This window comes from Trachurus trachurus, assembly GCF_905171665.1.
Source record: "Trachurus trachurus genome assembly, chromosome: 5".
NCBI lineage: Eukaryota > Metazoa > Chordata > Actinopteri > Carangiformes > Carangidae > Trachurus > Trachurus trachurus.
The window spans coordinates 11,868,080-11,886,180 of NC_139896.1; the positions used below are offsets into that span (position 1 = coordinate 11,868,080).

The 18,101-nt window shown below is 41.5% G+C and overlaps 1 protein-coding gene across 1 annotated transcript; it reads left to right on the plus strand.

The window, feature by feature from the left end:
* Window positions 1–641: 641 nt before the first annotated feature.
* mapkapk3 (MAPK activated protein kinase 3) lies at window positions 642–15,147 on the plus strand. Its single transcript, XM_083972551.1, has 10 exons — window positions 642–1,442; window positions 6,978–7,117; window positions 10,121–10,185; window positions 10,320–10,399; window positions 10,496–10,622; window positions 10,769–10,844; window positions 10,944–11,068; window positions 12,082–12,167; window positions 12,272–12,352; window positions 14,454–15,147. The coding sequence occupies exons 1-10, from the start codon at window positions 1,095–1,097 to the stop codon at window positions 14,607–14,609; spliced, it is 1,284 nt and encodes a 427-aa protein (XP_083828677.1). The 5' UTR covers window positions 642–1,094; the 3' UTR covers window positions 14,610–15,147.
* The last annotated feature ends 2,954 nt before the right edge of the window (window positions 15,148–18,101 follow it).

Sequence of the window (18,101 nt, forward strand, 5' to 3'; positions counted from 1 at the left end):
TCACCCAAAATAGACTCCAGTTAGTATCCTGTTTCATGAAGCGTTTGAAAGTGCAGCTCTGTATTTTCCACTCACAACATGTAGCCAACGCCTTGTGCTGCCATATCAAACTGCTTGGAAACACAAGAGCTCAGTGTAGACGTGGAAAAAATAATAACAATTCAAGCAACTCATTTTTTGTGCTTTAGCAGAGACTGCGCCTTCAACCAACTTTGGGATTGGAGAGTCACTACTGCACTGGACTACTGAATAGAAACGTAGCCTACACAGACACTTTCAGTTGTCATTTGTTCTTCATACACTGTCTGAAGCTCACAAACATAATAAACTTTTTTTTTTTTTTTTTTTATCTGTATCTGCATCAAACTTTACCAAAAAGTTGCCACTCCTCTTTAGTTGGTCTCATAATCAGTTGTTTGTGATTTTTTTTTTTAAATGTTCCAAAATACAATGTTAATGTGACATTTTCATTTATGTTTCAGCTTCAGTTTCAGCTCCAGTGGTTTTCAAGATAAAAATACTGTAACTTTTCATGAGCATAAACTTGTGGTCTGCTCCTTTAAGGCGGTCACATCGGGCCAGTTGAGAAATATGACTGAACCGAAGGTGGGTGGTGCTTACACGGAAAGTGACAGTAACTGGCCATGTGAATAGGCTACAACCAAAGGGCTCCGGACTAACGGGAAACGGAGATCAACACAGCCAAGTGGACAGCAGCAGCGTACCAGAGAGACGGACTCGGACCTGGTGCTTGGGTCATTCAGGAGGCGCTGGATTGTTGGGATTTCTTTGGGCGGACAGCATTGACCGCTGACCGAGCAATTTAAAACAAAGAGAGAGAGAGAGAGAAGAAAAGGCGGGTGTTGAAGTTGAGAGACATAAATTGTGTAGTTTAAATCTTTTTTTTTTTTGGTTTAATCAGCTGTGAGGGAGTTCTCATTGGAGCTCCGGTGTCCGGGACAGCCAGACGCGCCGCAGCTTTTACGCAGTTACCGGCGGGAGGGCAGCAGCAGGAGTCATCATATTACTTTGGTGAATCACTCGCGCCTTCCTCTTCTGAGAAGCGCTGGTGGTGACAACGAGCCGGTGAGAACATGCTTCAAAATGGGAACGGAAAGGAGCAACCGCAGCAGCAAGCACCGATGGCTGAAGCGGAGCCGGACTCCCCGGCCGGGGAGACCAAGCAGCCGGAGCAGAAGGAGCAGAAGGAGCCGGAGCAGCAGGAGCAGCAGCAGCAGCCGGAGCTGTCGGCTACAACTGACAGAAAGGACGCAGACAGCGAGCCCACCCACTTCCTCTTGCCCATCTACCCCAAACTGGAGATAAAAAGAAACGCAGTCACGGACGATTATAAAATCTCTAGTCAGGTTCTGGGCTTAGGGATCAATGGCAAAGTCCTCCAGTGCTTCAATAAGAAGACAGGGGAGAAGTGCGCACTGAAGGTACTGAAGTCACCTGACACTTGTGTTATATCCAGGCTGTAAACTCAGTTATCCACTCATGGTATCTTAACAACAGCTTTGTGCGAGTTTCCAAAAATAATCAAACCTTTTCCTTGTCTGGCCAAACACAAATAATCTGTGTGAAGGTATTTTGGTTTGTGTTTTGAATTTATGAGCAGCTGCTATCGTTTGATCTTGACTCATCTTGATATCACAACAGGTTTCTTTTTTTTATGTCTGAGATCAAATAAGAATTGGAAACTAGGTTGACAATGGTGCCAACTTCAAAGACCTTTGACCTTTATTCTCTGTGTTATAAACAACAGGGCTCAGCTTTGCAGAGGAGTTGTGGAAAGTGACAAACAAACCCAGTCTTTGTGATGCTGAATAGCTCTCCACTCATGGTGCACTGCTCTACACTGATATTTTACTCCACATACATGCACACACACACACACACATTTCTGAACAGCAGTGTCTGGTGTAGCCTGTACACACATGTCTAGGCTGTGTTTGCATGTGTGTGTCTGCTGCTCACATTGGCACCATACATGTTGCACTCACATGCTCTACACGTGCTGAATGCGAGCACGGTATAGCTGTGATATGTCGCCCTGCTTCATGAAGACACATACATTTTGGCGGTGACACCTTTTATTCTGGGAGCAGTGGAAACTCGCCGCGCCTTCACACGGGCGTAAACGCACGCAATGCACGGCCAGGTCATCAGGCTGTCACCTGTCACCACCGGGCGACAGACTCAGGGAGATTTAGTGGCTTACAGTAATCCATCTGGAGCTGAGCTGCCAAACCCGGCAGCAGCGGTGTCACAAGCAGAACTGTAGACTCAGGGATAGAAAGAAGAAACAGAAGATGAGAAAGAGAGATAAACTGCAGCAGAAAATAGTAAGATGATGAAAGGCCAGGAGGGATGGGATGGTTGATAGCATCTTATTGGACGAGGGAAAAGGGAGGGGAGGAAACAATTACAAAATGCCAACAGAGGAAAGAATAAAAAGAATGTATCCCGTGTGGAAATCCTCAGGGAGTTTTGTTTTATATACCTGACCTGAGGAGCTAATTTATAAGAAAACATTGATCTGTACAAGAGAAACTTTTGATCTGGGGAAATCTTTTTCTGTGTGTTCATGTGACCTCTCATGACATCCACAACGGCACCTGACAGGCCTCATGCAGCCTCCACAGACAGAGGAAAGCTACCAGTAGGTCAGGGTGACCCCAGCTTAGAGAAAACACCACAAACTCACCGCACTCAGCCGCTGAACCTCCTCTGCTCTCTGAAGAACCGGTTAAGAGGTTTTAGAGATGCCAGGGGGAAACACTCATAAAAAAAAAATCACATTTTGCCGTCTCTGTTGGAGCTTTTACTGGCGTCTCTGTTGGTCTGCTTGTAAATGGCATCGCACCGAAACCAAGTGACAGCTTTTTTAATGCACCTGATGGAGCTATTTATTGTGCTTTATTGCCATTTGCAACTTTCTCTGGATATTATATTTAAATCTCGAGACAAATAGAAAGCAAGAGGAAATAATCAGGAGCTGCTGGACGTGCAGGGGGCAGGAGGAGCAGAGCTGAGCAGCTCACTGGCTTTTTAATTAAGTGTTGCTCTGAGCACTAAACATAATAAATGGGTATAGGCTTAATCCACTTTGCAGCAGAGCTGGGGGGAGCCATCCGCTTAATCTAATTCAGTTATACTCATCAGGATTCTTTTAACTTGGATTTGTCTGACTCCAGGTAGGAGAGGGAGCCCTGAGAGAGAGAGAGAGCTTAGCCGTCAACCTGAGCACCGCCATTAACTTAGCTGCATGAATTTGGCTGCAGATTGTTCCATTTTAGCGTCTGAAGTGCCTTCCAGCTTAGTGCATGGAAAGCCGGGCGAGCTACAGGTCCGTGTGTGTGTGTGTGTGCAGGCTTCCTCCACTCACAGCCAAAATCTTACTTTCATTCAGTGTGTTTGTGTATGTTCACCTTTGTGATGAGTTCACTGGCATGCTGCTGCTGGTGGTGGCACATCTGGCTTTCATCTGGGAGCCACAGACACCAAAAATGCCATTGAGAAATTCTCAGTTGTTTAGTCAGACTCTGCTCGAAAAACAGATCTATTCAGCAAAACCAACACCCAGATCTCACGCAGGTTCACGGCAGGCAGCTGGAGATGTTAAAAAAAAAAGAAAAGTTAATCAGTCTCAGGGGTTTTTGGCTTTATGCGCTTGTTTTGGAGCGTTCACTGACTCTCTCGTCGTTTTGCAGACGTTTTGAGAAGTCATCGCGAACAAAAATGCAGCAGATTTGGGTGTTTAACCTCAATAACCTTTGTGGTGGTTGTGAGGGATTTTGTAGTATTCAAACGAGCTGAAAGTTGTGTTGGTGTAGAATAGATGATGACTCCTGCTCTGTCTTCACCAACACAGAGGAACTTTATGTTTTTATTGTCCCGTGGGGAGATTCATGGGGATTTTACTCACAAAGTTTTGTGTTGAGTGCACCACTGTGTGTTAATGTCATGGAAAATTATACAAAATCTAGGAGGGTGTGGGGTAGGGGTTGTGATATTTGGGTTCTCTTTTAAGATTTTAAATTGTTTTTTGACACTGAACAAAGCACTTAATAATTATTAGGAAAACATTCTTGTTTCTTATCATATTTACCCACGTTATCAGCAGCTCCACAGATGGCTATGTTGTGTGGTCGGCTCACCACTTTGGGCCAGACTGGACAACTATTGAACTTATTTCAGTTAAATTTTATATCAACAACTACGGAGACCAAAGGGTGACACGTATATATGTTTGTTAGGCATTTGTGTTTTTTTAAATCTAAACAACTATGAGGTGGATTTCTGAAAAATTAAATTTAGACATTAATGTTTAAGCAAAACCTTGTTGGTCAAATGTGACTTTTTCAGCATCATCGGCCTTTAGTAGCACATTGGCAAGTTAAACTAAGATGCTGACCCACAGTGTGGTTAACACAGCTTCTCAAAGCGGCAACATCAATACTTGAGCGTTGTCATTAACTTGCTATACATTTCGATTATTGATCGACTCTTTTCCCACTTCCTAGATCACTTTGCTGTCGACTTTATGAGCAGCACTTTATAGTTGTTGTAAAGATAAGACGCCTTTCATCAAGATATACTGACAGCACTCTGACCAGCGTGAGTGAGAGAGTGAGTGTGAACATGTTGGTGTGTGTGTTGCAGTGTCTTTGAACAGAGATCTGATTGGTTTACAGGGCTTATGGAGATGTGGTTGATTGGTTTAGAGCAGGATCAGTTCAGTTCACCCTCCATGATGTTGCCTCACAGAAGAATCCAGAGTCCATCGGAGGATTAACCTTGTCTTCAGATCTCTGTCTGTTTTATATGCGTGTCTAATTCTCACGTTTCTCTTTTTTATTATAGCCAATTCTATGTCACTACAGGAAATTAAGGCAACCGGTCTGCTCTGATTAAAGTCATAAAAAGACAATGACGCAGCAGAAACATAAGGCTGTCCTCTGTTTAGTTTCAAGTCAGGTTCAGTGGGCAAGGTTGAATTAAGTAGGACACAAATAGTAGCAGATCAGACATATAAGTCACCGGAAACCCTCAACTTCTACTTTCAACACCCAGTTTGTGCTCTGAACTCCTCACTTCCTCTTTCCAACATTAGTGAGCTGAAACACAACAGTAACAGTTTTGAGGTGTTTTTTTTTTCTGGCATTTTGGAGTTTCCAGGAAATGTAATTCTCACCCACACAATAACTACATAAGAGTTTATAAATAATTCTCCTCACATTTTTGATGGCTTCAAAATCACCTGCCACCACACCACACCACACACACAGCACAGATTTAACGTTTGCGTGTCTGTCGTGAGTCATCGAGCCAGTCAGTGCCTCAGACAGTGTGTTGTGTACTGTCGTCGCCCCGCTGCTCTTGCGAAGGGAAGGATAGAAGGAGATCGCTCCATCACTGCCATGTCCCAAAAATACACCATGACTGAAGACGTGAGCTATGTCAAGGTCCACCACCTGCTGTGAGTGCATGTGCGTGTGAGTGTGAGTGTGTGTGCATCTGCTTATGTCAAACACACATCCTGTCGTGTGACCAGGCTAACTATAGGCTATACGTGTCCTCGACTTACTTTATTATAGTAGCTGCACTAGCGTAGTTAGTTACACTCAGGTGTTGTGATATGTTTTATGCTTGTGGAAAGAGTTTAAAGCCACAGGAAAGTGGAAAGTTTCACAGAGTCTTCATCGTGATGTCTTATGATCAGCCTCTGTGTGTTTTTCCTTTCTCTAGACCAGATCTAACCAACAGGAATCACAGTGGTGTTGATCTTGATTTTAAGCCTGAGTGAGCGTGCTGTATATTCTCATGCTCAGCTGCCCTGGAGGATGTACTCTAACAATTTTGGTCCAACATCTGTGCAGTTTTACTTTACTTACATTATCAAGCAGGTTCCCAGTGGGCGTGCTGCTGCTGTGTAACAGTATAATAAGACAAGGGTTCACAGTTCAAGCCCATCACTCATGAGCTAACCAAACCAAAAAAGTTCACTCCCTGCAGAAGGTGGTTGTGTTATCAGTGCAGTGTTATGATAGCTGAAGCCGTTTGATGGGAAACAACTTGCAGACTGTCTGGCTTACACAAGCCTTGTCTGGTTCCTGTTCAACGCCCTTGATGAGGATTGAAGTTTTCTTTTTATCTTTAAATCTTTAAAATTTAAACTGCTCATATGGTTATGACACCTTTCAACAACAATAAAAAAAGAACTGACTAGTCAAAAGCTTCACATTACTCCTCCAGGGAGTGTGGAAGCTGCTGTTTCTGAGTGTTCAGATCAGAGTTTTGGCCTTTGTTGGTTGTTATTCCTCAGTTCGCTGCAGCTGTAAGCGAAAACATGTTAGCTCAGTGCTAAGTGCTAGTTCTGGATTTGATCCCCCTCTACAGGTGACTGTAATCTTATTTGCCAGAGATAATCTGTGTTAAAGTAAATCAAATTGATTGATTTCAATTTGCTCACACAATGATCACTTATGACACTGCGTATTCGTTGTTTTCTCATTGAGCGCTGTGAGTTTCTGGCCCTGCAGTGTCATGTAAGAACATATAAATTTGAGATATTCTCTTTTTATCTATGAACCTGTCATGGATGATAAATGGTCACAAAAAAGGGAGTTGTTGACTTAATGATATCTGACTAGGTGATGTGGATGCCATTGTTTTTAGATGATGTAATAGGTGTCGGTGATATGGAAATTATTATTATAGGTATATTAGTCATTATTTTCCCTTCTGGTATAGACTTTAGGGCAACTAACAATCATCATTAATTGAACTAAGGCTATTCCCAATGAATATATTAATTGTTTATACAATAATATACTATCTTAAAGTGAATAAACTATAACTTTGGAGCATAACTGAATTACATAGATGTAAATTCATAAGTTTGTCAGTTGTGAAAAGTGTTTTTTTGTTTGTTTATCGCATCGTCTTTGTGTCTGTGTGTGTCTACCCAGATTCTGTACGACAGCCCCAAAGCTAGACGAGAAGTGGAGCTTCACTGGCGAGTGTCAGGAGGACCATACATCGTTCGCATCCTAAACCTGTACGAAAACATGCACCATGGGAAGAAATGCCTGCTCATCATCATGGAGTGGTAGGATTCAAATTTCACCCCTTCACCTGTTTATACACCCTGATCCATCTAAATACTTTCCCCTGACAACCACCTGCTTCCTTACTCTAATCTTTGTCTTTGATGGAAGTTATTGGCTAAAGGTGAAGAATGAATTTCTCCTATGTCTAAAAAAAATAATTATTTAAATTTGATTTAAGAAATTATTTAAAGCATAAAACTGCTGTTGTTTTTACTTATTGAAAAGTTCAGATGACTAGACAAGTATTTTCCGCTGAGTTCTGCTATTTTAGTATCGTGCGCAAAACTGGTGGAGCACCTCACACTGAATATAAATTTTGAGGTGTCGGGGCGTTGAGTGGGTTAGGGTTAGAATCCCACATTGGGCGGCCCTTTACTAGAGTACATTTCATTCCCCCTCTCTCTGCCAAAATGCCCAAAGATATGTCACAGCTCTAAAGAGCACAGATCTTAAAAAGTGAAGTGAATTTATCAAATAAGCTGTTTCTAACAAACCTATTTTGAACAAAGGTCAACAAATACCAGCAAACATGTACTGTGTTTCTGTTGTGACTCTGCTCAGTTTCTACATGTTTCTTTTCCAGTCCATTTCCAGTAGGCTAGTACAAGTCAAAATAGCCCCGCCCCCAACCAAGTATTGAGTGCATATAGATGGACATACTTTTCAGAAGGCCAACATTTCCATATTAAACATGCTTTTTTAAATTGGTCTTTTGTAATATTCAAATTGCTTTAGATACTGAAGGCCTTCATTAAATGTAAGCCATAATCATTACAATTAAAAGAGATGAAATACATAAAAACATGAAATGTTTCATTCTGTTTGTAATGGATCTATATAATGTATTAGTTTCACTTTATGAATTTAATTACTGACAAAAATAAACTTTTTCCATGATATTCTAATTTATTTAGATGCACATGTACTGTAGAAACTCTGTAGTGACGGATTCTTAAAACACACACTTCAGTAAAATTTCATCACCTCCAAACAAACAAACATTAAATTTGCATATGTTTTGTTAGGGAAATTGCAGCTTCACTGTATTTCTGTTTGAATCAATGTGGGAAACAGCTTTTGAACACTGCTGAGGAAACACAAGACTTCATATCTCCAGATTTCAAGACCATTTCCTGCCAGACTTTGGATGCTCAGCTAAATGCAAACATGTCTTCAGTGTGTGGTTTGCTTCCTTCAGCTGACACCATTTGTTTTTTTCCACCATGTTATGAGGGTCAAAGGTCATCTGTTCGTCATAAGTCATTATGTAGCTAGATGGTCAACAAAATAAAGCTCATGTTACAAATAGGATTTTGGATTATATAGGGAATCTTTTGATATGTACCAACAGGGTCATAAAGGTTCTGGTGGTGTGTGTTTAGAGCTGAACATTCACCCGTGATAAAGTTTAGACAAAAGACCTGACAAAGTGAAGACGTTGACACTGATGGTGAGATAGAGAAAGAGCCCCATCTGGGCCTCACATGTCATGGAAAGCTGTTCAAAATAATACCCCCATATGACTCTGGCTAAAAGACTGTGTGACTGTGATGTGCATACACGTTGCTGAGCTCTGGACTTTTTTTTTTTCTTTTACACACTTTTCCACTTGTAAAAAGGGGGAAAAACAGTTTAATTAAGTTGTTCAAAGGAGAAGAGAAACCAGAGTGACACTTTGCTTTGTCAGTGTGGGAATTTTAAACAAAGACTGACTCGTCTCTCACCGTCACATCTATTGACTCAACAAGTGGTTGTGTTGTTATGTGTGTAGTGACCTTGTGTGTGTGTGTGTGTCTGTGTTTTTGTGTGGGTGCTGCTTCCTGTATATGAGCGTGGGTCAGAGTGGGACTGCAAGTGCAGTTTGTAGCTCAAAGTCACAGTCACATTTCTGCCTTAGCTATCTGTTCATCGGTGCACTCGTGGACCACAAAAACTACGTTCTTACTTAATGCACTTTTTGGAGCACGACCACGTCACACTGAGCACAACAAAGATTTTTCTGAGGAACAGGAAGGGGAGTTTCAGACATCAGACTGGTGTTAGATATGTACCTGTGAAAATGGGGAATGTAAAACACAAACATCTAAATCTGAAACTATTTGAAGGTCAGAGGCGTCTGGACCTGTCAGTCACAGGTCTCAGTTATGAGATGTGATCAGAGTAGATGTGTTTATATACGTAAAATACTGTTGTATCATTGCATTTGTATAGTGCATTCAGGGAGTATTCAGACACCTTTGCCCTCTCTCTATGTTGCAGCCTTCAGCTATAATAATTGAAATTATATTATCAAATAGTATTATTATATAATATTGTTTGGCCAAACTGTGTCACAAGCATAAATGAATGAGACAACAGAGATGAATTGTTGCCATCTTACTGATAGACATTTCATAAATTAAAAAAATATTGCACTACTATATCATTTCTCAAAAATCCTGCTGGTTCTTTTTAATAAGAAGATGTTGGTACTTTTGCCTTCTTCCCTGTTTGGTCCTGACCTACTGTTTCATTTTTTCTGAGGGTGACTTTCATACAGTATCTTTAGATTTTCAATTTCACTTATCAGTTCACTCTGAAAGTGAAAGAATAAAAGGTTTGAAAGATTTAGGGTGAGAGTTGCTGCAAAACATGTGAACAGATTTAGCTCACAGTTATTGAACATATTGAGTGCTTGGTTCTTACTTTAGAGTCTCCAACTGCTTTAGTATTATTGTCCCTCGCTTATTTGCCAAATGAATTAATATAAAAAGTGATGTAGAATAATGTAAAGAATGTTATTTATATTGTAGTAATATGTCATTTATATGGTGATCTTTCTATTTTTCTTTCTGCTTTACTTTATTATTCATTACTGCTTTGATCGAAATGAGTACAAATTACTTGAATTCAAATGTAGAAAATGCTCCATAATGTCACAAACAATACTGTAGATTATTGTCATGTACTGTATGCAGTCTGTAATTGTGTGTTTGTGCATGTATCTGTGTGTGTGTTTCCAGTATGGAGGGAGGTGAGCTGTTCAGCCGAATCCAGGTCAGAGGAGACCAGGCCTTCACTGAGAAAGGTGAGGACTGATGGAGGGATGGATGGATTTCACACAACAGAGAGAAAGAACAAACCATGCACCTTTGCAGTTTGTTGTGCGACACTGGAATTGCTTCCGGTTTGAGAGATTGTGTTTTCCTCTTTTCTTCCCAGAGGCATCTGAGATCATGAGGGACATTGGCACGGCCATCGATTATCTCCACAACATGAACATTGCACACAGAGACATCAAGGTGTGCAGAGATGAACAGCTCACAAAGCCCATTGTAACTTTTCTGGGTAATTTAAGTTGTGACGTCTTTATTTTCTCCTCCTGCCTCCTTCTCCAGCCAGAGAACCTGCTGTACACCACTACAGAAAGAAACACAGTCCTCAAGTTGACAGACTTTGGCTTTGCTAAGGAGACCACGCTACACAACCCTCTACAGACCCCCTGTTATACACCGTACTATGTGGGTAAGTTGCTTTGCGTTATTTACTATGATTCAGCTCTCAAGTTTAAACTGTGTAGGCTATATGCTGAGTCATTTTTTGCCTGTGCAATATAAAACCTAATCTCTACTTGTATATTGTCTCTGTGTGCTTATATCACCATTGATAAGCTCCTGAGGTTTTGGGCCCGGAGAAATATGACAAGTCATGTGACATGTGGTCTCTGGGTGTCATCATGTATATCCTGTGAGTACTGCGTGTCGCTGGGTGGGAAGCCGTAAATGTCACAACTAATGTGAGGTTTTAAAGTTGCTCTATCTCACCCGCCATGTTTGTCTCTTGTAGCTTGTGTGGATTTCCTCCGTTTTACTCCAACACCGGCCAGGCCATTTCCCCGGGCATGAAGAGGAGGATCAGGATGGGCCAGTACGAGTTCCCCAACCCAGAGTGGGCTGAGGTGTCACAGGAAGGTGTGAATCCCCCAACAAATCAACACACACACACACACACACACACACACACACGCATATTTGTATGGCTATCTTTGTGAGGACCCTCATTGAGATAATGTTTTCCTTAGCACCTTACCCTAACCTTAACCATCCAAAACAAATGCATAACCTTAACCACCATTTCTCTTAACCTAACTTATTAAATATTACTAATTGTAAAAAACTTATTAGAAAGTCTTATCCCTTGGAAGGGGTCTGAGAAAGTGAGGACCGACTAAAATGTCCTCACTTTCCCAAAATGTCCTCGCTCACTCTGTGAAAAAATATGTGGTTAAAAAAACTAAACTTTTCTCGCTGAGAGCTGGTGCAGTAACTAAGGTGTTTGTCAAAGTAGTGTAGGCCGTCGAATCAGTCCAACTTTTTACCACATGATGGTGGCAATGCACAGTTTTTCTGTTTCCCATCTGAAAGAGAAGGATGACTGCACAAACATGCTGCACACACGTACACTGCCTGTACCTAAAAGAAATTCTCATATTGAAAACCACAGTGCTTGTTTATTTGCAGCTGCTCAAAAACATCATCATGTAGGCAGGGGAACACCGCAGTCTGCTCTTAAACAGCCTCCGTTTACATCTTGGTGCTGCAGCCTTCAATCCTTTTTAGTTCTTACCTGAGCTAAGTCTGTGTAAACACAGGGACTGCACTCAGTATGTTGAGGTAAACAATGGTTTAAAGTGACTCATCTTCTCCATTAACTGGTGCTTTTCCTGGAGTTCTACCCGTTCACAGACGATAACAAATGAGCATGCCCAGACTCCTCTTACTGATAACTCAGAGTCAACAGCCACCTGTCCCTAAGCAGTGACAACCACACACACACAGAGTCATATTTCTATTTTCTCCCTCTTCATTCGCGCTCTTGCTGTGTAAATAGGCCAGTCTGTCCCTGAGACCACAAGTGTGTGTGTGTGTGTGTGTGCCGTGCTCCTAATAATATAATGATCTTTGCATTTCCTTTACTCCTCCAGCAAAAGATCTGATCCACCAGCTCCTGAAGACAGACCCTAATGAGAGAATGACCATCACTCAGTTTATGAACCACCCCTGGATCAATGTAAGTGTCTGTGTCAACTACAGGTTAAACATCTTGTTTGTCTATGTGTGCAGTTGTGTTTGCTCACATCTTCATCTGTGTGTGTGTGTGTTTGCTCCCTGCAGAAGTCCATGGTGGTTCCCTCCACTCCGCTGCACACGACCCGGGTCCTGGCTGAGGACAGAGAGATGTGGGAGGATGTGAAGGTCAGCAGCAGAGTAACACTGACCCCATCTGGCCACATGTTGGCATTACAACCTGTTACTGCAGCCATCGTTATATTACGTAAAGCCAGCGTTAGGTTGGCTTTAGCTGGTGTTACAGCTGTTCCATTAAGTCTAGAGACTCACAGGAGACAGATAAAACAAACCAAAACAGCAGAGGACAAAATAATCCTAACATTTACTGTGCAGCATGGGACAAGCTCTAAAAATACAGAATCCTACATTTCCCATAATACAACACAAGAGCATCTTTCATTAGATGCTTCACACCTGATAAATGCTGATATCTTTAAGCTCCACAGTTTATAAGGCTTTCTGTTATAATGTCTGTTTTAATATACCTAATGACATCAATATGCCATCAACCACAGTGACTTGTAATTTTACAGATGTCAGTAATGTACAGAAATAGGCTACATCTTTGAGAATTGTAATAATTACAACATGGAAGGCAGCAAAGCAGAATTATCAGTAGAAAAGCTTTTTATGTCCTTGTGAGGATGAAAATAATTAAAATCTTTTTTGGGTATCACCATCATAATGATGATTAGATTGCCACCAGGGGGAAGCAGTGGTCACAATCTCTTGATCTAGGAGTTATTTCAGTTTATCACTTCACACACACACCTGAGGACAAAGGAGCACACTGCCCTGTGTTGCTCTTCTCGCCTCTTTCTCTAGTTTACACAAAGAAAAATGTGCTTAAAGAGCAAGAGGGCTGTTTGCTCTCATCAAGTCACTGTGGGGTTACCTCTCCCCTCTGCAGCAGCACTCTGCAAAATGTCTCAGTTGGGCAATCATATATTTTTTCAGTGGCTGTAAAGTAGAGTGACACGTTCCTTCACAAGAGCTGAATGAGCGACTCTCCAGTGATAATTTATGAAAAGAACTTTTATTCCAAAATTATTTAACCTTTTTTTATTTAAAGGTTAAATAAAAAAAAAGATACGCACACAATACACAGTTATGCCACTGTTCACTTCTGCAATTGGCGACGCAACCTTGCGTAAAGATTTCACAGATTGCACTCCTGAACTACCACTTCTCAAGAAGCACAAAAAACAAGATGTTATACTCTTTCTACATAGATAGATCACGACTGACGAGTGACCTCCAGCCATAATCATAATATATTCAGGGCTCGAGGAGCTCCACTCTGCGGACCGGCCCTCTGGCATTTTAGTGCATTTCTCATGGTCTGAAGCCTGTTCTGGCTCCAGGCCTCAGGCTGCGATGACCTGACCTTTTCCTCTGGGTTCACACAACTTGTAAAAAACTATTCCCAGACAGGTTTTTCTCTGCCCTAGTCACCTTTGTTTATTGTTCTCTGCACGACAAATGGTTTAGCTCTTAAAGGAATAGTTTGACATTTTGGGAAGTCAATTACTTAGCAAGAGTTAAGAATTTGTACATTGAGTATTAAAGAGCAAGAACCAAGAGAGTCAGTTGCTTAGCATAGACCTAGCTTAGGTCATAAAGTCCTGATATATGTCAAAGGGTTTATGTCTCCATCTCACTAAGTAATACATAAGTCTCATCTTGGTTTTTTTGTTTTTTCAAAGTATTAGAAAGTGACATGCTGGACTGTTTCATGTCCAGAAGCAGTAAAGATTATACAACACATCTTAATGTTTAGGCTTTACACATGCTTGAAATTTAATTTTGTAATATAGTAGTGCTGCTACTGTGTCATTTCTTGGATAACAGGAGTAAAAGTAGTATCGTTAATCATTTGGAATAGGATTCAGTAAAGGAGTATTTATTACAGGTGTGCTCTGTTGTACGATTTCTGCCAATAGGCTTTATGCACAGCTCCACTACTTCCTGAACTTTAGCCAGCTCCTTTATTTCCTGTTTTACATTATTGGACAAACTGATTAATCCAGGTGTGTCTGACGACCTCACAACAATGGTCAGACACACCTGGATTAATCAGTTTGTCCAGTAATGTAAAACAGGAAATAAAGGAGCTGGCTTAAGATCAGGAAGTAGTGGAGCTGTGAGCCAATTGAAGCATATAACTGGTGTCGTCTTCTCTGAACTAACACTTTGAATATCCGATCCCCTGCCTTGTCTGTCACAGGAGGAGATGACCAGCGCTTTAGCCACCATGCGTGTGGACTACGACCAGGTGAAGATCAAAGACCTCGACACTTCGAGCAACCCCCTGCTCAACAAGAGACGCAAGAAGGCTGCGAGGGCTGCCAAGAGCGGGTCCACGGTGTGTCAGAGTCAGTGAGACGCAGACGAACATCCAGACACATCGGCCAACGGTGAAGAGAAGCAGCTGAGAAGGAGAAAGAAAAGGTGAGCGGCACTGAGAGAGCTGCTCGGGACTCTTCAGAAACTGGACATATAAAGGGACAACGTAGGAACAACAGCAGCGTCAAAAATTAACATTTATAGGACCTATGAAGACATGATATCGCCTGTGTCGCCTGCCAGTGGTGGAAATCAACAGCTCCGCTCACTGCAGGTCGTCCATCTGTTTTTACTTATTTTATTTTATGTATGTATGTAATTTTTAGATCCTGGTTGCAGACAGCAAAGTGTCATCAAGTATTTGTAGGGATTATATTTTGTGTATTTGAATGCTGGGTTGCCTGTTTGAGGTCTCATTTGTAACTATGCACTCGTGTGCAGATCACACGCTCAGACAGACAAACAACTGTGGACAGACTGTGAAACTATAACACTCAATATTACCTGTGTTGTCTTAATATTGTCTGTCTTTTGCTGTTTCCTTTCAGGGATTAAAAACAATGTCTGACACTGACTGTCTTGTCAATAAAACGTAGCCTCCATGATGACCTCCAGATCAACCTGGGAGAGTATTTTTTTCCATTGACGCAACAATAACGCAGTCTCACACACCTTACAAAGACTTATATTTATATTTATAAGTGTCACTGCTACAGATCGACATCATGCCCTATAAATGTGGATATGAGAGGCAGCACACAGTCTGCCTGACTACTTCCTGTCGACGTGCGACCGGAGAGCTTTATGTTGACCGCAGTGGGGTAATGGATGGTTATGCGACATGGATCAGTTGTGACACTTTTCTTTAGTAAGCCCGTTAGTGTGTGTGCGTGTGCATGTGTGTGTAAGAGTGTGTTTATGAAGGTTGAGTAAAACACTTCCTGTAAATAGTGGCTACAGTTTCGCTTCACATTAAAACCATGAACAGACAGTGCAGCTGTGCAACGGAGCAGTGGAAAACAACAGACAACATTTGTGAATTTAACCTTAGAAGGCAAAGTAGGAATATTCATGTGGAGGATGTATTTTAGTGGCGACCTTAGACCTATTGTTTGTTTTTTTTGTTGCGTTTGAGCCATTCAGGCTTTGTGAGGCTGCTATTAATAGCAGCAGTGGAGTAGTTATTTGGGACGCAGCCATCTTAACTTGGTGTGTGACTCGTAAAGGTCAACTTTATTATGTTTAGATTACATGGTAAGTACCTTTCCCCCACTTTGATCACATGGTCCCCCTGCAGTATTAAGGGGAAGCTAATCATAAAAAACGACTTGGCTTCCCTGCTGTAAATATGGGATGTCAGCCATGCTTAGCTGAGGCCCAAATAGAGCATGACCTGTCAGCTGTCGTTTGATGCTATGTGTTGTTGAAAGAAAGAAAAAAACCTAAAAGTTTTCAGAATAAAACAAAAGTGTTTGTGGGTGGAATTTTACTGAGTATTACACATGCGATATGTCTTGTTTGGGAGGCAGTTTTGTGTATTTCTCTTTTGTTAGTCAGCCATTTTGTTGAGACAAGCCCAGTCATGATGCCAGCATTGTGTCACTGATATGATGTTGACATAACAGTGTGTCATATACTTCCTTCTTGTGTTATTCCGCATAAGAGACTGATTTCAGTGCAGAGGTTTGCAAACACCAGACAATGTAGCAACAACATGGAGGGAAGGCAAAATGATAAGTTTCATTATGTTTAGTTTAATTCTCTTAATAGTTTTGAAAGATATTGATTGATTGTATATGAAATGAGAGAAATTAGTAAAACAGGTGCACTGTAGCATTTGATTTGGTGGAAGACTTTGGTTGACCTCAAGTTTATTTCTGCACAGGCCTGTTTAAAATGTGTTATCTTACGCAAAGCCCTGTGATAAAGCACGGTGAGACAGGTCTGACCAGTGTTGTCACACAGAGTGTTGCCTGAGGCATGAATGGGAGTTGTATAAGGGGATGGCAGCCTTGGTGGGGTGGGTAAGGGTGGTAGGGAATCACTTTGGCCTTTTGGGAGGTATGTGTTGAAGGCCAGTCAAGAGCCATCTGACCTTCAAGTGTTTCTTCCTCTCTATCACGCTCGGCCTGTGTTGTCTGAACTGATCTGAGCTCATAATCGCCCCTCTCCCTTTCGCTCCCCACTGTCTCGCATCGACCCCAACTATTACCTGATGCCTTTCTTTCTGATATATATACTGTATTTTAGGTGTGTTTGTGCGTGAGACTGTCTCATTAATTCACAGATGTGCTGTCGCAGACCTCTTAGCTGACAATTAGTGTCAGTATTATCATAGGCTGCTTTTAAGGGTATCATTACTTCCACTGAAATAGCCTCAAGTCCTCACAGACGGGTCACATGGTGCTCATATCATCTCCAGAGGGTCACAGTGCTGTCAGGTTAGTGTGTGTGTGTGTGTGCGTGCGTGCATGTGTGTTTGTAATTATCCTGGCCTACAAAGTTGTAATATAACATTTAATAATGTATTAAATGGAGTAAATAGAGCCCCACATCCACATGTGCCTTTTTATGTTTTATGTTTTAGACACTAAAGGGACAATGACTCTTTGATATTGGGGTGTAAACACTTTTCCACTTCTGGGCTCTTCTGTCAACAGAGGAAGGGGAAACGTTAACTCACAGACCTTTTGTATGTTTCCATCACTAACATCTGTCTCATCTGACATATCCCTGTACTTTGGGGTATATTAAGTGCTTAACTTCTACTGTGATTAGTACAGTATCGCTCTCTAAACATGTCTGAGATTTCAGAGGCTTTATCACGTATCACACACACCTTGATTGATCCGTGTTGGACAGCTTGGTTGCAATGAATCATCGAGACAGCATGTTGTGCATGTTGATTGATTTCTTTCTAATTATGACACCAGTCAGTCTGTGTTTGGTTTATTTGCGTCACAATAGCCCAATTAATCCTGATGCAAACTTGTCAAACACAAAGTGGAGTGAATACTTTGCAAAGACATCACAGCAAAACAAGTTCTGCAAGTTGGACAGTTCCTGAAACGCTGCAGCTCTTCCTACTCTCTTCCTGCATGGACTAAACTCTAGACAGTAAATTGTGAATAAGTGAAACCTTTAACATTGTGTCATTCGGGGAAGTATCCTGTCAGGTGTGTACTTGTTTTTTTGAAAAGGAAGTCACACTGATCTCATTTACAATAAGACATGAGTACAGTAGGCTACAGTACATAAGAAATATGAATAACAGAGATACAATCTTAACTATTGACGTGAGAGTATGACCTCCTATTCTATAACTGATTAACCTGTGATGAAACTGTATTACTACATCATAAGGTTTCCTTCAGAATATGCAGTATCCTAAATTTAATCATCAATGTCATGCACTTCTCAAGTACTGTAAAGACTGACTGGGACATTTCTCAGCTGTCAAATGGTGGGTGGGGTCTAGGGAGGGGTGTGAGGGGGGCAGGTATAGCTGCTGCCTCATTACATCCAGTTT